We start from the raw sequence: 25,726 nt of genomic DNA, 5'->3' as shown, positions 1-25,726 counted from the left end.
TATAAAAAAAACCAAGAAAAATTCCATCAAATAAAGACATGGGGGTTTAATGAAAAAACTTTTAGCCTGGCCAACTTAAGGACAGATTCAGATGGTGAGAGACACACAGAATTCTGACTAACTGCTTAAAATGGCAAATTTTAGGACATCTGAAGAAGCTGTCTTCTGTTGGCATGACTGCCTTCTTTGACACCAGCTACCTGAGACAGCTGAGACAGGGCTGATTTCAGTCTGCTTTGTAGTTTAAAACTATAAACGGCAGCATCTCTCCTATTGGGAGATAATTTCCTGAATCCCAAACAAAAACATCAGGTGGCTAGAACTCTATCTGATGTAAACTGGCCTAATGCCAGTCCCTAATATGATATATTAGTATGTAGCATTCATATTAAGTGTGTTTGTAGTGTTCTCCAGGTGACTGGAGTGGGAGTGGGGCACTACTGGAGTATGTTATGTCTCCCTCTCTGTCAAAGGTCAAAGTTTTCTTCCAAAAGAAACCAGAGACCCATGGGTGTCCCATCCTGCAGTACAGATACAGCAGACAGTTAAGAATTAGCAATTGCCATAACATAACTTTCAGTATACATTGATTTTTTTTCCACAAAAGCCAGCTGATGCTCCTTCACTTATAGCTAAGGAGTACAAACTGCCATTAAGGCAGAAGGTGTCGATCCTTCCCCCTTGTTTCTGATTAACTCATTGTTTCCATCAACACCTAGTGCTGCTCTTCCTGATGTTAATACTTTCAGCATACTATTGTTTCACATACCTCTTAAACTGCATAAAGTCGTTAATCAAATTAAGATTACAAAAACAACATGGCATTTCATCTGTGTTGAATATAAATTGTGAAGTGGGCATGTTTACATTTTTTAATTGTTTGAAAGATTGCTACCATTTCTAATTATAGTCACTCTCTTCAAGAAATGGTAGAAAGAACAAAACACACAAAAACATGCAATTAAAAGTAAGTGTTGAAATTTCTGCTATAGAACTAATCCTAGCACATTGGATAACACTCCAACAACTCACTACAGACTACTGTGCTGTTTGGTGTAGCCACTGCATTTCCATAAGGCACGACAACAGTGTAAGTTAGCATAGCTCCAGCACAGGCAGTCTGTATTTTTGCAGGATCCAAAAAGGTCTTACTGGACTTACACAGGCAATAGGAAGTCAACAAAGTACTTTGAAGTCTGAAGAGGTACTGAGATGGTATATGGGTCTCTGGGAATTCAGGAAAAGACTAACCTACCTAGGCTCCTGAATTATACTCAGCAGGTTCAAACAAAATTTTATTCACACAACTTTAATTCACAGACTGTGTATTTAGCATTTCTAGTGAAATCCAAGGGTTCTGCTACTTCTCTTGTATTTCTGGCTTTTTTTATAGCAACTGTCTACTGCCAACTCCGTAAGTATTGCAAAGAGATGCAAGGCTCCTACTTTCCAGCTCAAATCGCTAGATTACAAAGTCTGTCTTGTTTTTGCCTCCCCTGCCTTTGAAGTCATGATTTTTTTTTCTTTGATGCACAGTGCACAGCTTCAGAATGATGGGTAGAAAATGGTGTCTGCAGGTGAGGTGCCTTGCAATGTGGAGGGGAAAGGATTCAGTGTGCCCTGTGCCCCTGCTCTGATTGACATGTTCATTAGCTGCAGATCTAGGATGGGCGTTTCAAGAGAGGGGGTTTAGACAACCCTTTTTTGGCATTTTCCATAGGCCTAATATGCTGACAGCTGTTAAACATAACCTAATTCCTAAACTAGTCCATTGACTTTATAAGAAATGTAGGCAGTAAATTAGCATGAAAAATTCCATTCCGAGCTTTTGCAGTGCTCAGCCTCTCAACTGATAAATCCCTTTGCTGACTGCCTGCTTATGGCAGATGTGTCCCAATTTAAGTGGCTAATTTCACAGATCCTCTGAGAAGAGAAAAGCAAATGAGACTTTTTTTTTCACTGAGACTCCGTTTGAGAGAACATTATATCCTAAGTCTCAAATTGAACCCTAGACTTAAACCCTAAGACTTGACAACCCATTTGGATACAGAAATTAGACAGGCTGGCACCTAAAACCCAAGAGAGTCCCACTGTAGTGTCACTCACATCATATTTTAGGAGCCCTTAACAACATGGTGCTCTGTATTTTTAACAGGGTCACTGGAAAGGGCTATTCCACTGATAGACCAATGGTTAAAGCATTAACCACAAAGTGGGAGATACTGAAGAAAAAATCTTTCTGAGCCCAAGAGCTTATTCAATCCTAGTACAGTGACCTAACTGTGGTGATTAGGTGAAGAAACTCTCTTACAAGGTTTCTCTTCAGAAGAAATTGTCCCTATGTGTTCCCAGGCATGATAAGTAAAATCCTATAATGCAACTGTAAGCAATCACCCTCACACAAGCAGCCAGACTACGGTCAGCCACTGAGTGACTACTTTCTAAATTAGTAAAACCACATCTGATCATTACCTGAACTTTATTTTTTAGCCAGTGTCAGAAGAGTTTCAGAATGGAGAAGGATTTGGATATATTGTAGCCTTCAGACCCAATGGAACACGTGGCTGGAAGGAAAAAATGGTGACATCTTCAGATGCCTCAAAGTTCATCTACAGAGATGAAAGTGTGCCACCTCTGACTCCTTTTGAGGTGAAAGTTGGTGTTTACAACAACAAAGGAGATGGTCCCTTCAGCCCTATTGTGGTCATCTGCTCAGCTGAAGGAGGTCAGTTCAACATGAAGTTAACTTGTATGTTATGAACTATATTAAGCTATTTTTTATATAATGTGTCCTATTATACCATGCTTTTTCAGTCTTAAATTTCAAAATTCTTTGCAGAAGTGCTAAGTAACATTAAACATGTTTTGCAGAGAAGGAGATGAACTAACTTGCCAAGGTTACCCAGAAAAAAAAATCTCTTCTAATGAAGGTTCATCCCTAATATGAAATCTGTAGTCATAACTTTAAGCTGGGCTGTTCTAACAATGAGCAAAGAAAGGCTGATATTTTCTAATGTTTCTGAGGTTCATGATACTTTTTTTGATGGGTTAATCAGACAACAGCTCAAAGTATAAATAAATTCACTTATGACATTAATGGATACTAAAAGTGCACAGAATGCAATTTTGTTCTTCTTTTTATTAATTTTTTCTATTATTTTCTCTCTTTTTTAGTTCATTAGTATAAATGGAACACTGATTTGTACTAGTAAAAGAAGTTGTTCTGTACTGACAGGAGCCAGTGTATGGAAATTTCCATACACACAAAAGGTAAATAAATGTTATCTACAGGACTATTTTGAGCAGCTCAATTACTGGAAGTCATATACTTATATAACAGTCTCCTGTTAAGAGAATAAAATAGAGTCCTAGTACACTAGTCTACAAAAATGTAGTGTGAAGATAATGGTATTTCATGTGAAGCTGGAAAACATTAAATGTTATTCCATATTAGCCCACAATAAATGTGTAGTTTTGGAGCCATGATATGCAGAGATTATCTACTACTATTCTCTCACAGTAATTATAGAGGTTGGAAATGCTGTTTTTACTAAAAGCAGTTCCAGTAATTTGTTTGTGTTCCACTGAATCAACATTACCAAGTGTTCATATTATTATATCAACAGTTACGTTTTAAAATGTAAAAATTGCCCAGTACAACTTGGACATTTTTACAGTTGAATTCCCTGTTCCTCAATGGAAAATGATACTGTGAGACTGATGGTGATGATTTTATTATTTAACAATTTCATACTCTACTCAGAAAGTTCAATAAAAATAGAGGTTTGCAAGGGAAGGGAGGCAAAATCTTAATGGATTTTTTTTTTAAATAGTAAAAGCTATTTTAACAAAAGGTGAATGCTGAATTGTAGTAAGTAGTCCTTTGCTTGTTATCTGGACAAGACTGGAAATGGAATAATCAGTAATATATAAATCAATTTTTCATACATTTATTTTAAAATATGAACTTTACAAATTATCTTAATTATTAAAATTAACTTTCTCTCTATGCTCCCAGAGACTGTCTCTAGAAACCAACTTTTCTGATCATAATTCAGTTACTTGAAAGTACCTACCCATCACAGCTTTGCTAAATCAGTCTCTGTATGTGTTCTGTACATTATATTTTCCTTTGGTGAGGAATTCTCCATAGGGCTAAATATTTTATAAGACTTATATTTGAGGAAAAAATATGGGATGCTATGACAATACAGTGCAAAATTAATTTATAAAAAGCTTTTCTCCAGAATAACCCTAGGTGATATACTGAAAACTTAAAGGAATAACGAAACAGTTTATTACAGCTAAATTTTGGGCAATATGGAGACTGAGAACAATAGACATTTCAGCTTGCTATGAAAAAAGGGGGAACTGGTTTTGAAAGAGGCATGGGCTTTCACACTTAAGGAGCTAAACAACTGAAGGCCATTTTCTCAAGGATTTCTGTTGAAGAGGAGATATTAAATAAAGATTGACAGTACAATATATTATGGTCCTAGGGCTGATCCAGCAAACCCTTGCTTTTCATCACACACTCAAGTCACTGCTCTGCAAACATCTAGAATAAAGGCCTAGGATAAAATTATTAAAAGTTAAGGAAACTTTATGTTACATATTAAAAGGTTCCCCACATCTACAGATGGATCTACAATTGTTTACTGACATAACAAATTTGTCTGAGGAAGTCTAAAACCTGTTGCCTCTGCTAAGCACACAGAAAAAAACCAAGAGTTTGCATAGTACAGGTTCTGGACAAGGAAGAAATTTCTCATTTATTAAGAATGAATGCATCTCTCCCTTCTGTATGACTGTGCATACTGTGTGCTCTCTGATCTACACTCAGAGCTCATTTGTGGTGGCTCTGAGTTGTGCCTAAGCAAGCAGCTTGGCAGGTGGTACTAAGTAAGATGTTCCCCTCTGTGAATAAACTGACTGCCCTTTGATTACATAAAGTGTCTCTAACTGAGTCAAAAGGCTAAAAAAAGTGACCTTCCAGTGAGTAAAGAATCTCAGAAAACACAAGCAAAACACTGAGCGCTTTTTCATAAGTAAATAGAGGGGCTAATCCTTTTACCTCTGTCAGGTATTTAGAGGATAACACGATACCAATGGTTACTGAGGGATCAATTATGATGATAACCCAAAGTTGAAGGGAGGAAAAAAGCCTGGCTGGTTACAGATGTTTTAAGACATTTTTTCTCCTTCATTGGCCTTTTGACTTCATAGGAAACATCACCAGGATACAGCTCATGTGAGAGACTATCGAGGAGCTAAAGATGCAGATGAATGTAATGGAGGAATAGAGAATAGAATGGAGAAGGAGATAAAAATGTTGTATAAAACTAGCTGGATAACCCAGGAGGAAAAAAGGCAAATGTGACCCTCTGGAAAAGGTGGTTAATGCAGTAGAAAAGTTTGAAGGAGGAGTCTTTCCTGGAGTCCTTAGGAAAGGAAGAAAGCAAACAATCAGGGAGAGAAGAAGAAAAAGAGAGGTCAGATGTTTCAGTGAAGTAAAAGAGATGATGAGAGCCAGGGACCAGTTCTGAAGAAGGAATGAGGATGATACACAGAAGATGCAGGGTAGAAAAAAAGATGCACAATTATCTTCAATAAGATAGACATGTTCCAGCACCAGGGAAAGACAAGCCTGAACCTTTCATACAGGAACCCTTTAATAAGAGAAAGAGACACCAGAGCACATGAAGAGCACAGCAAGTTAGGCTGCCTGCCAGAAGAAAGGTTGCAATGTGCAGGCCTGAGGCTGAAAAGGAGCATGAACAGAGCAGGGAGAGATCTTCTGACTACTTTCTGCCAGGAAAATAATGGTATCAGATTCATGCTAGAACATACTGAAACAAAGCAGTGAACTTCAGTGCAGGCACAGATTATTTTGATCCATAGAGCATAAAAATTGCAAAGGCACAAGGTATTGAAAATAAAACAATGAACAAAAGCAGTGTTAAGCACTGTTTGTTTTGACATTTATATATTCTTTGGATTTTTTTCTTGATGACTACATTCCACTTAAATACTGAGGGGCTAAGAATGCCAAGACTACTAATATAAACTTTCAGTATCAGGGAAATCATATGCAATGATTTGACCACTATGTGTGGTTTTAATTCACTGGAAGGGGAAAACTGGGAAAATCAGAAATATAGCAATGGAGGAGGAAATAGGAGAGCGTAAAGGTATGATTGCAAGAAGATGGAAAAGGCTGTACTGATAAGAGCGATGGCCAGGTAGGCTTGTTTTAGCAAGCGTGACTAGACAAAGTATGAGCTACATAGGAAAGACAAAATAAAAGTAAAAATTGTTGGATGTCATAACATGCTGATGATGTGATAACATATCAGGAAATACAAAACCAGTGTTTGGATAAAACAGAATATCCTTGGGTTCCATGTCATTTTGGAAAAGGGCAATTAAAGCAACTGGGAGCCGAACTAGAGGTCAGTTGCTCATAGCCCTGATCAATTTGGATGCTGAGAAAGACCTTTCTAATTTTAGATAAATATTGCAAGACATTGTTATTTATGAGAGAATTTAGCTGCTAGGAGTAGTTTGGATAGTAAATACAACTAATGACCTTGTGTTCCAGCTGTGATTATTAGCAGATTCTTTATCCAGTACTGACTAACAGAGAAGAAATAATGGTACTATAGTCTTGTTTTGATTAATAATTAAGACACTATAGAAAAGCTGATCATAACAAATAACAGTGGAACGAGTCATCATTAAATAGCAGGAAATTATTTAATAAGGAGGAATTAACAGTTGAGACTGGAAATGAAAGTGTTTTGGAATGTCTCTGAAGTTTGGACTGTACCTGAATTTATACTGCAAGAAATGGTACATTTCTAAGGCAGTACATTACATCTGAGGATCTAGAGATGTACCCACTAAAAGATATTCAGAATAAGTAAAAAGCATACATAATAAAATCCAAATAATGAAAAGGAGAAGAATAACACAAGTATTGCCAAAAATTAAGGTGAAAAAAGATTTTTTAAAAGTTAAGAAAGTATATAAAGCAGGAAAAAATGTGAAGTAAATAAGGCATTGATATTAAAGATAATCAAGGAATGGACCAACAATAATGAAATACTTTATCATTTATTTTGAATAAATAAGATGATATATTCTATGATTCTATGATTCTATTCTATATAGACAGGATAGCTAATAAGAATGTGAAAGTCTGTGAATTCTTACACCTGTAGTGAAAATTTCTGGTATTGTCAAGTGTTCAGAAATTCAACCCTTTCCAATTTAAACAATACAGAATTTGGTGTTCAGATGTACCATAAATGAAATTTAATCTGTTTTTCTATTCATGACTGCTATGGATAATGAGAGATAGTCCCTTTTATATGCTCGAGGACCTGGGGCAAGAGCTTTTCCATCCCAAAATAATGAATACAAATAACACTTGGCAAAAATAAATTTTAATAAATCTATCAAGAGAAAAATAAAAATATTTCTATATAAGTGCAGAAAAAAAATACCTTTACCACCAGACTTGCGAAAGGCTTCATGGCTACTGGCAGAATTTCTTAAGGATCAGTCTTAGATCATATATATTTAATCTTCATAATGTTAATAGAGGAGCTGGTTATGATATTGCTGTTACTGCAACTTCAGGATGCACTGTCAATACAGGGAAGGATCTGAACAATACATAGGAAAACTGTGAATTAGAGGACTAGAGAAAAAGGAACATGAATGACATACAGGTGCTAGGTCAAGTACATAAGGAGTAGTAACAAGCCAGTCCATTACAAAATGGGAACCTGATAGCTAGAACTCACACACAAGAAAGACTCAAATGTTTTAATTTGTATCAGGGCAACATTCTGATAAAACTATCACAAAGCTTTGCTAAAATCTTATCTACAGTTCTGGTTGCTCATGCTCAACAAAGAACTCAAGATGATACAGGTTCAGAGGACTAACAGGTTCATCAGAAAATGAGTGGAAACTAGAAGCGCTTGTTTCTTTTGTCCTAGTGAAAAAAGGCTGAGTTTGGATAAGATGCTGTCTGCAAATCAGGGAAATTATTAGGGATGGTGAAGAGCAATGATGTTACATCTTTGTTTTAGCAAATAAAACACACCAGCCATTCTTCATCCTTGAAGCCAACTGGCCAAAAAGAGTTCAATTCTGCACATTTGAACACTGTCACTCTCCAGACTGTGGCTGCATCCATACACCTCTTGGGAACCATCCCTGGCCAGGCACCAGCATATTCCTGGCCATATTTTGGGGCAGCACTAATTGGCCAGAGTCAATACTTCACCACAGATCATGCTAACTCTTTCATGCTATGGACAACTGTGTATCCATGCTCAGGCTGGTGCCTCGTCTCCCTGTCCCTGTTTAGTTTACAAGTATAGACACAGCCTATCAGCACAAGAATAAATACGAATTAGAATACATGTAGTATAGGAATACATGTAGTATAGAAATAGGTGAGAATATAAAAGGAAATAGAAACAAGCTTCTGGGAGAAAGAGGGAACCCAACTGGTTTCAAGATAAGTTAGGTCTTTTATAAAGTTTTTTTTTAATGATTGCCACAATGGGAGATACAGAATCAGTTCTGTTAGTTTCAGTATCTATCTTCTCCTTCAGGCACCTGACAAAATTATCTTCACAAAAATTTAAAATTCTATAGTTTTGATAAACGGTGTAGTGAATACTACTAAAAACTCCTAGATACGAAAAAGTGAGCTGTGAGCAGTACAAGGTAAAACCTGAAGACTTTCAGTCTTGCTGCTTAAAACCTCCCAAGGGACCCCAGATGCACTTCTGTAATACATACGAGATGTAATGATAATATATGCACAGAGCTTTTGTTCTTGTCTTGTATGGATTTGTACTAGTTCATTGAGCCAATGGAGAATCAAAGCTCTCAGTTATCTGAAAGGCAAAGGGCCATATAACAGCCTTTGCAATTTTGTTCCTTCATAACTAAGAAGTTTTGCATCGGGCCAGCTAGTGGATGATGTGTTATCACACATCACAGTGACAAGACACTGCAGAGTGAAGATTTGTTCTGGTTAGGCCCATCTCCCCTCGTTTTTCACCCTGAGCCCTTATTTAGACAAACAAATAAATTATCTTTTCCTTTTCATTTAGCGGAAATAATATGCAATCACATACTTTTAAATACAGACTCCAGGTCTTTAATTAAAATCTTACACCCATGAAGTGAAGTCCTGTGGTTCATTTCATAGCTAAAGCTGAGCTCCTTGGTGTTTAGGTGAACCTGAAAATTAATAAATCGGCATATAAGCTGTAAACTACAGTGGTTTATTTCCTCTTTCTGCCAGCTGATCCATCTGGATTAGATCCTGTAAAAATTCAGCTAGAGCTGTCTCCACTAATTTTTTAAAGAACGAAATCACAATCCTGACATGTAAGAGTTTATTAAGCATTCCTTTGATTAATGTCACTAGCCCCCGTGGGAAGTCAGATGTGCAATCAATATAATAGACACATCCGCTCCTCACGTGCTGAGGATAACTCTGGCTGCCATGTCACTGGATGGAAATGAACCATTTGTACTGATGAAGATGGCAATGCTCCTCTGAACTTTTAATCTAACAAAGCCTGAATTTTATCAGTCCACTTGTCCAACTTCTATTCGCGTGCCAAGGTGAGGGAGCCGTGTGTAGGTAATGTGTAGGTAAAGCCTTCATGGAATAAGGCAGCTCCTTACTCCCACGTGACACTCCATTGTGTAATAAATCCAGGTTATTCCATGGAAAAGGGAGAGCTGCAGCAGGGTGTATACCATGAGCAAGTGTGCAGGAGAGCAGCATTGCAGGAGTAGGCTTCAGAAGCTCTACCTGACAAGTAAGGGTATTTCACCATTAAATAAGAGGTCCAGGGCAGAGGTCAGCACTGCAGGCCTGATCACTGCTTCACTGCTAGCTCATTTCCTCACCCTTCTAATTTTTCTCTGTTTTAAAGTCCTCTGCAAAGACACTGGTCAGAGAGAAGGTGAAAATAGAAAGGACTTGAGGAAAAGTGAGAAGTTGGAGGGCCTGTCCAGGAAACAATCAGTCATCTCATTTTTGGTGTTTTGGAAATCAGACATCTTTTCCCTTTCTAGTACAAGACTCTAGAAAGTCTTATCCTGCAGGCAGCCATGCCACCACAAATCTGGTGGAGTCCCCAAACCAGGGACACACAACAAACAGGCTGAGAGGTGGAGCAGAGCATAATGTCTCTTGGCTTTTCTCAAGAATGGAAACAGTTTACTGGAGGTCCCCTGATTTGGAAGATACTCCCTGTGGCTACTTCCAGCAAGGGACCAAATGCTACCACTTTCTTTACCCACAGGTTGACACAAGAGGGACTACTCCTCATGATCTTCCTTCTGATTGATAGATTTGTGGATTTTTCCACAGAAAGGAATTATCGCAGTCATGGGTCCTGGCTGAAGTCCCAAAACCTCAGCTATGCAGAACTGCCTGGAGTCATAATGCAATTACCCAGGCTGAGGTTCTTAGCTTCAAATGAGAGCTCAGATTTTGAATTAGGGAGTGTGTGAAAAACCTTTCTGGAGTCAAAATGAGAAGTGAATGGATATTAAGTGATTGGATGAGGAGTCCTGACTGAGGCTCTGTTCCACAGGAGAGTTAAAACAACGTAAACATGAAAAGGCCCTTGAACTTGTTTTTCAGGTTAGATCACGTGGAAATCTTTTAAGGATGAATATTTCAGAAAAAACAGATCAGTTTACGGTCATAAATAGGGAGAACACAATGAGGGCTAGTAACTCTTCTTTCTCTTACATGCCAGTATCAAAATTCAGGACTCCCTCTCTGAACGTCAGATGCAATTAGTGTAATTCCTTGTCCTGCTTTATTATAGCCATCCCAAAGACCTACAGGTTGAACATGTTTCCTTAAAGTCTGATTGCAGCACATGGAAAGACAATGTTTCATGGATATTGCACAGTTTTTTGAGAAGTTGCCATACTGCATCTTTAATTCAATCAGGGAATATTAAAGGGACCATTAAAGATGTTGGCCTTTTTTTTTTATTTCAATCAATATGACCTCAGGCAGACACCAATAGGTTTAACATAATGCCAAGGTATTAAGAAAAGAATACGATTATAACATCAGTGACCATTATAGAAAAACCTAATGAACCTGTCAAACTTATCATTAGTTTTAGACACACAGAATAAAGCATGACATTGGAGTGAGCCACAGACTGTATTATATCACCAGAAATTATATGGTCCTCATCTTATCTGAATCAATAAAAAATGCTATTTAGTCTCCATAAACTTTCAGACAGTCATAATATACCTTATTCCTAAATATATAATTTCTGCTCTTTTGCTGAACACTTAGATTCTCAATGTCTAATATCAGTGAAATTGCAGTGAATAATTTCTGGATATGTAAGAAATGCATTTTCTTCACATAAAAGTATCCAAAGTATTTCAACTCCATTTGTTGAAAACAATTTTTAAAAATATCAGAAAATATTCTGTGTTTCTATTCTGAGCAATATATAAACCACCCCTAGTGAATGCTATGAAGAGAAAATGATTTCTACATTTATAGAAAGTGTAAGGGATGCCAACCAACATTTTGCGTACATCTCAAATTATTTATCCCACTGCAGTCTTTTCTGACAACAAGGTAATTGCTTCAATAATACAAAAACTAGAAAATAGCTTTTGCCACACAAATCTTAGTAGTACATAAGATAGAATGCAGGATGTAACTATTGAACAGAAAATCATATTATGAGGAATATATTTCTTCCTAGCACAATTCTTTCAGTATTGAATTCAGAAGATCATTTCACTTATTCCTGGAGATTTTTTTTTCATTCTTCATTACCTGAAAAGTTCCATATATACTTTATACTTATTAGTAACAGTCATTGTTGGCGAACACCATTTTGCATTACATCAGAAATGCTTCTTTTCTTTAGAAGTAAATAAAAAAGAAGATCAAAAAGAGCTGCAAACATTAAAAATCTGACATCAAAAAGGATGAAAAATTTGTACAAGCCATGTCAGAGAAAAAGTGTAGGGCAGCAGTGCCAGAACAATGCCTGCAATATGATCAGAGAAAGGAGGGTAGCTAATGAGTCAAGGCTGATATTAGGCATCTTACTAAGGCAGTTTGATCACTGAGAAAAATGTATCATTTTAACTCAGACTGTTCCAATAAGAAACTCCTTTTCTGTAACCCTGTTAAATGAGCCCCAAAAAAACATTTTTTAGAAAGCTCTTTGATGTGCCTCCCTATAACATAAAAGCCAGGACCTCTGCCTGCCCTTGAAGAGCAGATCAACACATTAGAAATGTAATGAGGAACATTAGGCCAAGGAAGAAATCACAGGTTCTGCGACTGCGGGGGAATGTGAATTCACCTTTTTACTGAGCAAGTGAACTACACCAGAATGGTGGAGAAATGCCGCTACTGTGTGCTTCGCTGTCTGTATTCAAGGCTTGTCTCCACAGCTTGTCTTAAGCAAATTTTCCAGTAATATTTAGGTAATAAAGCAAAAGTTCTAAAAGATTCCATTACAAACTCATGTCTCAGTTTGATATGTGACTATTTTTGGACACTCTTCACTCCCAATGCACTAACTGGTGATACAAATTGGTGGTATGCTTAATGGCCTGTCATGGCAGATTTCTATGTACGTTTACCCAGATTGCTTCCCAACCACTGAAAGAAGCTGGACCTCTATAAAGTGTTCAATGATATGAAAGTGCAAAGTAAAACGCACCTGTGGTAACACTGTTGGGCAAGTGTGATATGTAAAGCATCCTGCAGCCCTAAGACCCCAGTGTGCACCCTGGCCATACCACAGCAGCACCAAAGGACACCTGGCCTGGCTGGAGGGCAGGGAGGATCCTCTGCTCTAGATAACCAGGAGGTCAGGACTGCAGAGTCTCCTATGAATAGCATGGAGATAGAAACATGGACATAGGGCCAATGGTAACAACACAGGTAATGAGAGGGACAATTCCTAGGTCTTAATGCCTTCTTTAGAAAACTGTGCATCCCAGGCCTAAACCAGTAAATGCTTCACAGCAGAGAGAAGATGGCATGCCCCAAACACTGATGCCTGTGACTTCAGGACATAATAACATAGTCCTAAAAATTTCTTTTATGTAGCATTTCACTACAGCTCTGGGTATCACTTCTTACTCGGTATAATCCCGGAGCAGGACTGACTGAGCACCCTAGCAAGGTATCGCTCATCCTGAGCTGACAGAATGGCACTAAAAAGCCAGGAAGAGAATGAATGCTCCATTTACTGCTGAAGTTCAGCTCATCAATGGCTGTGAAAGGGGTGTGTGGAGGAGGGGGGACATTTACAAATATTAAAGTTTTTTTTAAAAAATCGTAGACAAGAGATTCTGCCACAGTTTGCTGCGCCCGTCATCAGTGATGAGATATTGATGTAGCATGACACAAATAAAGAAATACAACAATAATAATCTCTTCATCTTGTTCAGTTTTTCGTGTTCCCCATAAGTGTCATACCATCTTGTGAGTACTAAAGCAGAATAAAGGAAGTAAATGACAGTTTCAGATGGAGTGTTTTTGATAAATACAAGCTGTTACAGTGGAGGTTTATTGTTTCAATTTTTCTTAATACAGAACCCACTGCTGCTCCCATCGATGTCAAAGCTACGAGTTTGTCTGTATCAGAGATTCTTGTTGCATGGAAACATATTAAAGAAAGTCTAGGAAGACCACAGGGATTTGAGGTATGAACACAGAATATCATAATGAGAAGTCTTGTTGCTTTTGCTAGCATTGCATTCTGTTAACATGTGCAGTATTGAAACTTCAATAAAAATTATGCTCGGTTTAGCATACATATAACTAGTTGTAGAACAACGGTCACAGCTGTAGCACTGGAACATCTTTTATTTATTTGTGCTTGAAAACTGTTCAACACCAGTTCTTATAACATCTCTTTGACACTTCAAAAAGAGCTGAAAGAACTGCAGGTGACCCAGCATGTCTCTTTCACAGGCTGGGGAAGATTAGATATTGACTGTTTCCAGCCCTAAGTGACCAGTTCAAACTTGTTATTTACTGAGAGCAATCAACGCAGAGAAAGGAAAGAGCCTCTGCCATCCATGTGCTCTCATCCCGCAGTGGCCGGGGGACATCTGCTGGGCAGATCATAAAAGGTCGGATGTCAGGAGGGGAAGCAGCAGCCACACCGTCCACAAATAAAGCTCTGTTTAGAGACAGCCCTTCCTGACTTGGGAAAGAGAACCGGCCCTGGCGACAGACCTTCTTGCACTTTTGTATCCAGTTGTAGCTTTGGATCCAGTTTACAATCCAGACCTCCAGGAACAGATCAAACCTAGGACCAAACCTATCCTTTGGGGCCACCATGACCCATCCTGGCCTTGTGGTTCTGCTACGCTGTTCCTCATGAAATAGCTCAGCTAGACTCAATTTACTGATTTTGGGGTGCAGGTTATTTGACCTGCTTTAGTCCTTTGGAGAGCGCTGACTCTTTCCTGATTCTCTACAGTAACAGTGAAAAGAGGGTAAGCATGTAGATCTGAGGCAGATACCAGTGATATGGATGTCTAAAGACATCTTGTGACCTACTAGCACGGAGTGTCTCCCTGGCAGCATGTCCAGACAAGACCTGGGGGCTGGTGACCATCACTGATGGCTTTAGGAAGGAAACGTAAGTGCCCAGGCAGCACCAGAGCCACCACACTCTCCAGCACAGCCTCAGGCTGGATGGCCTTGACCAAGACAGCATGCTTACCCCACAGCTTAGGCACAGTCAGTTAGTACTTTTTTACCTATTTTGCTCTAGCTTCTTGATACCTAGATACTCCTATATTGCTGTCCAGCGCAGTCCAAGCAGGCTGTGACTATCATGTGTCTCCTCAGGTCTCTCATTTGTCCAGGTCTCTTTCCCATATACATCTCCATGCTGAACTCTACAAACTCTCTTGTACTTTATCCCCACCTCTTCCTTACATTAAACATGTTTTTACCTCTTTGCACATGGCTTACTTCATGCAACAAAAGTGATATCTAACCATTTTACCTTTAGAACTGCTATATATAAACAGAACAAAACCGTGTCTGATAGAAATTATATTCACCTTGCAAATGCTATCCCTCTCCACGTTGAAGTGTTCCACTTGCTACTAACCTTTGTCTTCAATTTCCAGGCCAGTCTTTTATCCTCTGAAATAATTTACTCGCTTCACCCTGTCTTTTTCTCTTCAGAAAGGTGGCTGTTTTGTTACACCCTCTCAGATATCTTGATGTCTTTTAAATTATACCTACTATTTTTACTCTTATCCTCATTCCGTCGATCACATTGATTCTCAAAATGTTCTATTAACTTTGTTTTACAAATATTTAAAATAAAAAATAGGTTTTCTTTCTAAAAGTGAAAATTATTTCTCTAGAAACTTATTCTTTCATAACTTGAATGTATTTTGTATTTACCTGCTTGTCACGTAACACTTTCCTTAGCTCTACAGATGTGTCCCAGTGTGAGGTGGCTGTTACAGGTAGGATAGTGGGCTCTCTTCATATCAGAGGTGGTCTTCCTGTCTTGGAAAATGTTTATACCCTCAGAGTTCAGCATACTCTGACCCTAACTGTAATACTCACCTGCTCTACTTCTCTCATGGACTTCTTAGGAATTAATTTGGAAATTGTTATTGATACAGCAGGGGTTATTAACATTGAACCTTATTAATAATTTAGCTCCTTACTGTGCTGTACACCTATTTTAGGATTTTACTGTGAAGATTACAGAGTAAATATTTCAAGTTAGGGACCTGCAGTTGACAGAACAAAAAACTGAAATATAAAAATAAAAATACTTCACTGCTCCTGTCTACTATGTCCCATGAGGAAATTAGAGGAGCCTTCTTAGGTATTGCTTTTATCTGGGGAGAGGAGGATGCTTTTTCTCCCCCCCACCCCCCCTGCTTTTCCCTCTTTGTTCATTTAGCCAGAATTTCTCTGCCTGCTTTCTTACAGACAAATCTTTCAGGGAGTGGTTTGCTCTTTCCTGTGCTCGTTCCCAGGAAGTATTACGATCAGAGCAGCCCTTACTCAATAAACAGAAGAGTAAATGCTGCTCTCCTGCATGATTGAGCAGGACAGAATGCAATCCGAGGATAATATTGCTAGATCTTTTCAGTGCCATTTTTGGGGAAGGACTTCATCAAAAAGGAGATAATGACTTATAGGATCAGTATAGTGAGTCAGTACATTACAATATTCACTTAGGAACACTAAGTCCACACTATCAGTCCAATTTTGCTAACATACTGACAGTTTCTTTTTAAAGCACCCCCTCAGTGCAAAAAGGAAGGACTCTGTATAGCAAGACACTGGGGCTAAACTCCCCCCAAAAAAAACAAAAGTATGGAGTAGCTTTATGCTTTCCATATGATTCACTTTCTTCAACTTCTGTGAACACTACTGTAATTTAAAAACTGATTGTGAAACTTTTATCATGTCGTACAGTGCAGAACATAGCCTGTAATACTCCTTTAATCCACAAATAGCAAATAGATAATATAGAGAAATCCAGTGACTTTGATAAAAAGATTAATGATTTATGTTTTTTTTAACAGTTTTTCCTAATGTAAAATTATTGTGGACCACAAGTAAAATGTTGCTTTCAATTCAAATTGAAGCAAAATAATTCTGACTAGCCACTCTGTTTTCATGTCTCAATTTGTATTCTGCCTGCGGTCACTGCAGCAGTGGCAACCACCTACACGGTCTTTACATTCTCTGCTTTTTTTCTTTCTCCCTGCTTTAAGAAAAACGCTAAGGGGGGGGGGGGAGTATTTTTTTTATGTTTGGGCTCTAATCAACAAAAGTGACAGAATATTTACTACATATGGACAAGTTTGCAGTGACCCAGTTTCACTCCTGCCCTGTTTGCACTCTGTACTAAGGAGTGAAGAAAGGCAAAGTAACTTGTCCAATTTCACATTGTCATCCCTGAAAGGCAGTGTTAACTGTTATGTCACATGAGTTTTCACAAGGTTTGCTGTACTCATTTGCATCTTCCAAAGCACATATTATTCCTGACTTCAGTACAGATTTGTCAGCTGTCCGCCCGACCTTACTAAATATATGTCAGCTACACTCTGATAAAGTAGAAGTAGCTTGAAAACTTTGTCAGAATGGTGGAAAAATATAGTGTGTTGTTCATACTTATTGTTTAGAATCTGTAACCTGAAGGTTAAAAAAATCTATCTCAGCCCTAGGCATTATTTTCTTTGTCACTCACTACTGGTAGGGAAGGGAAAGAATTATTGGCTGGAAGAACAGATATTTTTTTTTCTTTTTTCTTTTCCAGAAAAACAATGCTAATACTTAAGTATAGATCACAAAGCTCATGTCTTTTTCACTGGAATTCCCCCAAGGGACAGGAGCTTGACTAACTTAATCAAAAGATCAACTTGCAACAAAAAAAAAAAAGTATAAAAAATAGAAAATCTTGAATGCCATTTTCAGAGAGGATTACTTGACATAATAACTTTTTTATGTCATATTCTGTTTTTTCAAAGAGAATATTCAAGAAGTTTTTTCAGTGTCTGGATCGTGTTAGTTTTTGCTTTTTCTTGGATATACTTTATCTGTTTTTACAGTGGAACAGAAAATTACGTCTACAAGGTACTGGAATGTGGGGGTTTTTGAATTTATTGAAGCATACCTTGAAGTAATTTAGAAAGAATATATGGATGTTTCTACCAGAAGCTGGTAAAGCAAGACAGAAAAAAGAGGAATTGGTGTTTTACCAGCCTGAATGCCAATTTACTAAACTTCACTTTTGGAATGAATGAATTTTCCCAAACACAAAATTAGCAATTGGATAGTTTTATATACGAGTCAATTTTGCCTACAAAGTTACTCATATGCTAATTCAAACCCGTCTAAAATCCTGAAGACTATAAGCAGGATTTTATAGCACAGCAGTACTACTGCTTTTCAAGTCCTTAAGGTATGGATCACACTCTAGATCTCTCATGAGGGCCTCAAGAGAGCCATACCCTTTACAATGTCTGTATCATGAATAGTTTGTTACAAGACTACTAGCTTTCTATATTACCTAAAATCAGAAGCCTATATAATTATTGAGTTTTCATAAGAAAATATGACTAGATATTTTATGATCGTCCTCAAGGTTGAGATACATTATCAGTCTTCATTCCATGTGCATGCAGGACTATGTGGGAGAAGAGAGTACCTGAGAAAAGAGGAGGATGCAAGCTACTCCAGAGAAGACCCCAGAACCTAGGAGTACTAAACATTGTTTTCTTTCTTCTTTTCAGTCAGCAATTGTTTTGGTGAAAGGGAAGAAACCGAGGTTGATTGACCTTTTTGCAGGAACCTCTCATCTTGTTCTGAAAGACAGTCACACCAATATCTTGAGATTATACAAACAGCAGCAGCAGATGATACAAAAAGCACCTCTTCTTCTGTCCTAAGTGCTTGGTTATACCGTTGCAGTTTTGCCAGCGCTAACATTTGCATGACTGCAATGTGTCAGTTTAAGGCGCTGATAGGTGTTCTGATAATGATAATTAAATCAGTTTTTATGAAATCTGAATCATTTTTTTAGGGCTAGCAGCAGTTCTTTCAGCTCACCGCACTTTCTCCCCTAGCACTTTCTGTACTCTGATATCTCTTCAAGTTCCTTTTCAGTTATGTCAGTACTGTTGATGTTGGTAAAGACTCCATCAGAGAGTGCAGAAAAGTTTGTCTGTTTGTCCACTTCCATTCATCCTACCTAATTTGGGCTCTTACATGAAATGCCTAATTTGTAGCTTTAATTCTCTGTGGTCAACAGAAAGAGTATCCAGACAATAACTCTGACTGCTGAATTTAGAGAAGAGGGCCTGCAACTAGATAACATGAATTTATACCAAAGTGCTATTATGCATACCCTAGAAACCAATTTGGGAAAAAGAGTAATATTATCTAAGATACTTTTAACATGAAACTTCAAGGAAGTAGTCTGTAAGTATTAGAGATAGAAAAATTTTAGATGGAAACATACTTTTAATGTGATGGTTTACTTTTAACGATTGCTTAACCCATGATCGGGACAAAGCAGCTTGCATGTGCCTGCATCTCTTCTATTCAGTTGTTTAAATATCATTATTGGTTTCTCTGTAGCTCAGAGATGGGTTTCTGGGAATCAGATGAAAAACAGCAGAAAGCCCAGCAAAAAATTTTAAATCTCACAAACAATAATGCATTAAACAAACCAAATACTTCCCCCCCCCCTTTTTATTTCATTTTTAAAATATAGGCTTCTCTTTTGCAAACAATAATGCATTAATCAAACCAAATACTTCCCCCCCCCCTTTTTATTTCATTATTAAAATATAGGCTTCTCTTTTGTGATTTATGCTTCATGCTATATCAATATTCAAAGTTATCATTAATGAAAACCTACTCTAAGTGTGGTAAATCCCTTCTGAGCACTATAAATTAAGGTTACAGAAAATAGCAAGATTTTTAAAAAAACCAAACACATAAAAGTGTAAATAAACAAACCCTCTGTTTTAAGAAATATGTCCAGCACTTTTAAACATTAGTAGTATCTTCATTTCGGTTCAAATTGATGTAAGTTCCCCTATCATCGACCTCAGTCAACAATCACTGGAGTTCTTTTTTTTTTATAACCACTTTTTCCTTTAGTTCATTTGGCCATCAAGACATGGATGTGTGCATTAAGAAAGAAAGAGAAAAACATATTTTGAGATCAAAGTCCAAACGCACCTGGTAAAACTTTAAGGGGAATTTTAAAAGCAGGGACCAAACACTTAAGGGCTTTGAACTACAGGAGAAACTGAAATAGAAGCACTGCCAAATTGGATTTAATGCTTTTGCTGCTTAATACAATGTATTAATTCCCACAAGAATACCCCTTTGCCAACAGAGAACACCTTTGTCACGTGGTGCAGCAGAACTGGTAGGGAACATGCCATAGTTATTTTTGCAGACTTAATGTGCAAAATATAATTAGTATCCAAACTGATAATGCCATATAAGCACTGGTGGAGATCATTTCCAAACACATGAAAAATATCAAAAGGGCTGAGTTATGCTCCTAGCTTTCTTCCACACTCATCAGGTTTTAATATCTTTGTAGTCCTAACACCATTATTTGGAAAATCAGGTTTTCACAACTTCTTTATACTAAATAAAGCTTCAGTGCAAAAGCTGGGGGCTATCTACTATCTTGTACATTGCATTCACAAGACGTGGTGTGCCCTGTGAATAAACTACCACAATGAGACCTATTGAGCTACTTATAATTTTGCTTCTGGCTTTCTAGAACCAGGATTTCACCACTTCAGTTGCTTTTCCACCCCTGCTACTGTGCACCTGTGTAACCTTGGGCAAGTCACTTTTCCTTTCTGATCATTTCCCTGTTGGATCCTCAGCAGACTTCACTAACTGGATGATAGGGTCTCCAGGACATGTGCTGCCTCTCACTACCTGTTTGTACAGTGCTTAATACTATGTGGCTCTCATCACTGTAGTGTCAAGTTTGTAAAGATGCATTGCAAGTAAAACGAAAGGAATCTAACTGCCCAAGAGATAATAAGCATTGGAGGTTCAATCCCAGTGTGTGAATAAAAGGTTGTTGATTCTTTTTTCTTTCCAAGGAAGATGTGACTAGGTGTTCCTTCAGATACCAAGAGGGTTGGTCAAGCATTCAGCTAGCAAAATACCTCAGTGAATCACACTTATTTCAACAACAAGTGGTGACTACAGCTAGATTTGCTATCTGAGCTGTAATTAACATAAGAATTAAAGCAAGAGCATTTTAGCATGAGATAATGCAGGCACACAAAAAAGATATTTACATGAATGTTACAATTGAAAGAGCAAACTTTAAGTTGGCACAAACTGATATATCCTCAATCAAAGTTAACAGAGCCACTTTATTCAAGTGAAGATATGACCTCAAATGTATATTTTTGCAGCCAGGTCTTTCTAGATTTATTTTTTTTAAATGGCAGTCCTAGTGCAATTATAAAAGGTCAGCATTGTACTCATTGGTCTTATTTTCCTATGAGCCCCTTGGGTTTTTTGGTTCGCCATTTTCTGGGATACATGCACAAGAGTGCGGTATCATCCATGACCTTTTTCTCAGAGGAAAAGTTATCCAGATATAATATGAATAACTTATTATGAAATAACCAACTTCACAGAAAAGGTCAAAGTGTGGAATAAATCCAAGTAGGTCTCAGCATGAATAATGGTAAGCTGAATATAGGTCTTTGAATGGCACATTAGTGACATCTCCTGTTAGGGAAAATAGGGCCCCATGAGAATTACCTTACTTGTGTAGGTCACCTAGATACATTAAAAAAAGACAGTACTGCTTTTTTCCTGTTATGCCCTGCAAATACTTGATCCCTGAGGAAAGAGACTAGCCAAATTCCTAGCTCAGCTCTATAACCTCTTTGAGATTTTGATGAACTCAGTGCAGATACCAGATATATGGACTAAACCACCAAAGATCATTTAGGGTTTTTATGTCTGAAAAGGAAGGGCATAAACATGCTATCAAAATTGCATTTATCAGAAACCTGTTTATATCCAAGAACTAAAACTGAATCCACTTCTTTCTTTTTCTTCAGGTAAGATTTTTCAGATGAATGAAAGATTTCCTTTGGTGTTCTGTCATTTCCTATTCATTACATATTCATTACATATTCATTCTTATGAGATAAGAAATCTCATGGCTCTGAGTTGCACAGGGCCAGGAAGGGAATATTGCTCACAACACTTCTTAACTGATGCGGTCAGAGCTTTCCAGGGTGAAGGTAGCTATTCTGGTGACCTACCAGAGGATGAGCTCTCCTTGAATTCTCTGAAATTGACTTCTGCCGATGTTCATCCTCTGCTATTCCGTCTTGTAGTTACATCTTCTTGTGCTAGTACACAGCAATTCAACATGCTTCAGGTAACACCGTGATATTCTGAGTCTCGCCATTTTGGAGAAGTGAGCATTGCTTGGCTCTGAGGTTAGGCTGCAAATCACACGTGTTCAAAAGGGCTTGATGATCAGACAAAAGGCAGAAATGGCAAAAAGACCCTCCACAGGATAACAAGTATAAGCATCTGGAAGCATGAGCTTCCCAGATGCCTATATTAATCCTTCATTTGGTCACTTTGCAGGTTGGTTACTGGAAGGACATGGAGCAGGAAGAAGCAGCAGCAAAGGTCAAAACTGAGGGAAATGAGTCATCCATCCTCCTGACAGGATTAGAAGGAAACACATTATATCACCTAACGGTGAGGGCGTACAACGCTGCAGGGTATGGACCACCTAGCACTGCTGTGCGTGCAGCAACCAAGAAGTCTCGTAAGTGATCTCAGTACCTTTGCTCAAAGGGAGAAGTCAGGGAGCAACCTCTGCCCTCTTGGGTTTTCCTTTAATAAGAGTGTATAATAATCAGGAATCATGTATAGTTTTGATTCATGGCTTTGCTTTGATATTTAGACACGAATTCATATGACTTTGCATTCATAACAAAGGTTATCTTCCTAGAAAACAAGGCATTTTTGACAAAGAAGGGACAGAAAAGAATTCAAGTTCATAATTTCTGTGGAGTTCATGGGGTGGGCTGAATAAATACACCACAATCTATTAAATGACAATTCTGGTGCAAAAAAAATCTTTTTAAAATTCCAGCTAGATTTGGGAGCCTGCTAACACAACCAGTTGTAAATATAATAGAAGACTGAAATACTTTTCTTTGGATTTTAAAGAAACTACCTATAAACTATATTTATGTACATGTTATTTTTTCCCCTCAGCTCCCAGCCAAGCACCAAGCAATATTATGTGGATACAGGATGGCCCTCATGTGTCTCTTGGGTGGGAGCCAGTCAGACCTCTAGCTAATGAATCTGATGTAATGGGATACAAGGTCAGTGCATCCCCTTCCTTGCTCACCTTTCTCTCTTCCAAATGACTAGTCCTCTTCCCTGTTGGCTTTTTTCCCTTTCTTGTTTTTCTGTGTAAGTAGAGTATGCTACACAAACTGTCTGCAATCAGTTTTCACCATGAAAAGCAATAAATAAAATTGAAAAGAGCAAAATGTCCCAACATTTTCTATGTTGTGATTTTCACCTACTGATTATAAACTGAGTGAGCTCTATCTGAGGGGATCAGTTCATCGAATCCGACTCAGAAGTCGCTATTAGTAAGACCAGCCTGCAATGAAATTCCTACTAACACTTCAATTTAACTGTGTTTGCAGTAAGATTTAAGAGAAATGCAGAAGAATGAGGCATCTTAAAATATTAAGATAAAATATTAATTAATATTTTCATGGAGCAGAAACACAAATATTTGGATTTGTTTTGTGATCATGTTGGTGGTGTTCAATAATCAGTGACAGTAACATCTGGCATTTAGAGTTTTAAAGAGTAAAAACCAGATTAACTCTTAAATAACAAGTCATAAAAAACAGTGGAATTCACTGCAATTTTTTAAATCAAAACAGAATGATTTCAGTTTTTGCAGAGGCGTAGTGTTTTTTCTTTTTTAAGCATATATACAATAATTTCTATAGACTACAATCTGATATTCCCTCTGATACCTCAGGAAATACCACCAAGAAAGTGTAAAATGTTTCAAATAAACCAGAAACTGCTCTAACCTTTATCAGAATAGCTGAGATTCTGAAAAAAGTTCAGTTCACTACTTTGCTTTTTTACACCTCTCTGACCTTTTCAATTTTGTCTGGGAACAGAAACTTACACAGAAGTACCAAAAAGACAGCTATGTACTCACTTATTTCCTCCCACGCTCCATAAGCTTGTACTGAGTTTCACAGGAGATGCAGGGACAGATCTGAGCTATTCTCAGTTGACTTAGCCAGCTAAAGTAAACACACTAAGGACATTATTTAGGGCATTTTCTTTACATTTGAAGATGGATTCTTGAGCCAAAAATGTGACTATCTACATAAATTTGGGGATAAGAATTTGAATGAAATGGAACTCAAAATGCATTTAGAAGAAAGTTTGGAGAAAAAATTGTGTAACACCTAATGCTGGAGCAGGCAAATGCTATATCTTCTCTCTGGATCGTAATCAATGTCCTTTCACATTCATTAATTGCTAATATACTTTGCTATTAATGTTTTGAAGCCATTAGGGGGAGGGGAGAGTAAAAGCAGATGACTGCTCAAATGTAATGTCAAGAAATCCTTAATGAAAGCATGAAACAGTTAACCTTTCAGTGACTGCGTTATCTACACAAAATGTCTGGTATATAACTTGAATGACCACTATGACTACTATCTACTTTATTGACCATAGGTATTATTTAGGCAAGAAGGCCAGAGCAACAGTCAAGTTATAGAAACACAGAAAACCTCTGCAGTGGTACTTCTTCCTGATGTTGGCGTCTACATCATTGAGGTCTGTGCAGTCAGTGAAGGAGGGGATGGGACTGCGAGTCCCCAGATCAGAGTTCCATCTTTCTCAGGTAAGGTTACACTTATATTTGGAAGAGTGGTGATTATAGCAGTGCTCATTAACTCTATTATTCTCTACTCGAAACAAATGTTCTCACAATTCTCTAGCTATTGGATAAAATCATTAATCAGTCTTCATTTCTATGCTGAAACAAAGGTATCTAGTGCCATTTGGGATGCTCAAGAGTATCTGAGGCATCCATGTGGGGCTGATAAATAAAACCGAGGATTTACAGGAAAACTCTCCCTTTCTAGGATAACAACTGGAAACCTAACTGAGCTGTAGATGTCTACACGTGCATTAGGTTTCTCAAACAGCATTATAGTCAGCTGAGATGTAATCCATACAGACCAACAGTGGAGCCTAGACAGCAATTCAGCTGATCTTCTCAATTTAAATATTCAGACATAGGCACATAAAGACATCTGAGCTGTCCTAAGGTATCCCAAATATCTGCACAGAGCTGGTAGCTATGATGCGGGACTTAGAGGATACGCATATCATTCTGGACCACCAGCCAGGTGGTCTGTGTTAGGTGTACACAGCTAAAATGGCATGCATTTAGGTAGCTGAACACTCTGTATGTGCCTGCTTTAGAATAAGCGGAATTAGTCTATAAGTTCCATTGACTCCCTTGCGTAGATATCACTTTATTAAATGATTAATGTATTACAGCATTAAAGTATTATCATGAAATAAATTATGATGTCTAGCTTCTATTTCCTCAGTTACTGCAATATGTGGAAAGAATTTAAAGTATCAATATTACACAGGTAAGAAAGGGATGGAAGGATTAGCCAGAAAATAACATTGTCTCTTGCCTAAACACAACGAGGCATCTGTCGCGGATGGAGTGAGACTGCACTTCACTCGTAAGAGAGAAGCAACAATACTTTATTGATAGAAAACAGTGAGTTAAAGCGTGAATTAACAAAGTTCAATGGAAAATGCGACAGTGAACACGATTCGATGGCAAGGTACACTTGATTATTTACTGCATAGAGGACAGGGTCAGACATTACTGTCAGGGAGACCCTCCCATTGAGTCATGAGGTTCAGAAAGGACCCCCTTGCTTTCTAAACTTCTCAGAGAGGAGTTTAGGTGCGGCTGGATCCAATCCTAATCCCAATCTTGGTCAATGGTTTATGTCTAAAGGATTATATATGCGCAATCAATCCTTTATATCACTT

At 37.8% G+C, this 25,726-nt stretch overlaps 1 protein-coding gene across 1 annotated transcript in view; it reads left to right on the top strand.

The window, feature by feature from the left end:
- Nucleotides 1–25,726, top strand: part of CNTN5 (contactin 5) — a 296,554-nt gene that overhangs the window by 268,809 nt on the left and 2,019 nt on the right. The window contains exons 18-22 of the mRNA XM_009272287.1: nt 2,491–2,725; nt 13,655–13,764; nt 22,223–22,409; nt 22,865–22,977; nt 24,377–24,545. Coding sequence (XP_009270562.1) covers nt 2,491–2,725; nt 13,655–13,764; nt 22,223–22,409; nt 22,865–22,977; nt 24,377–24,545 — 814 coding nt within the window. The remainder of the gene's footprint in view (nt 1–2,490; nt 2,726–13,654; nt 13,765–22,222; nt 22,410–22,864; nt 22,978–24,376; nt 24,546–25,726) is intronic.

Source organism: Aptenodytes forsteri, unplaced genomic scaffold (assembly GCF_000699145.1).
Source record: "Aptenodytes forsteri isolate BGI_AS27 unplaced genomic scaffold, ASM69914v1 Scaffold350, whole genome shotgun sequence".
NCBI classification, from domain to species: Eukaryota; Metazoa; Chordata; class Aves; order Sphenisciformes; family Spheniscidae; genus Aptenodytes; species Aptenodytes forsteri.
Note: the sequence above shows the minus strand (reverse complement) of the source record. Positions and strands in the feature narration are given on the sequence as shown.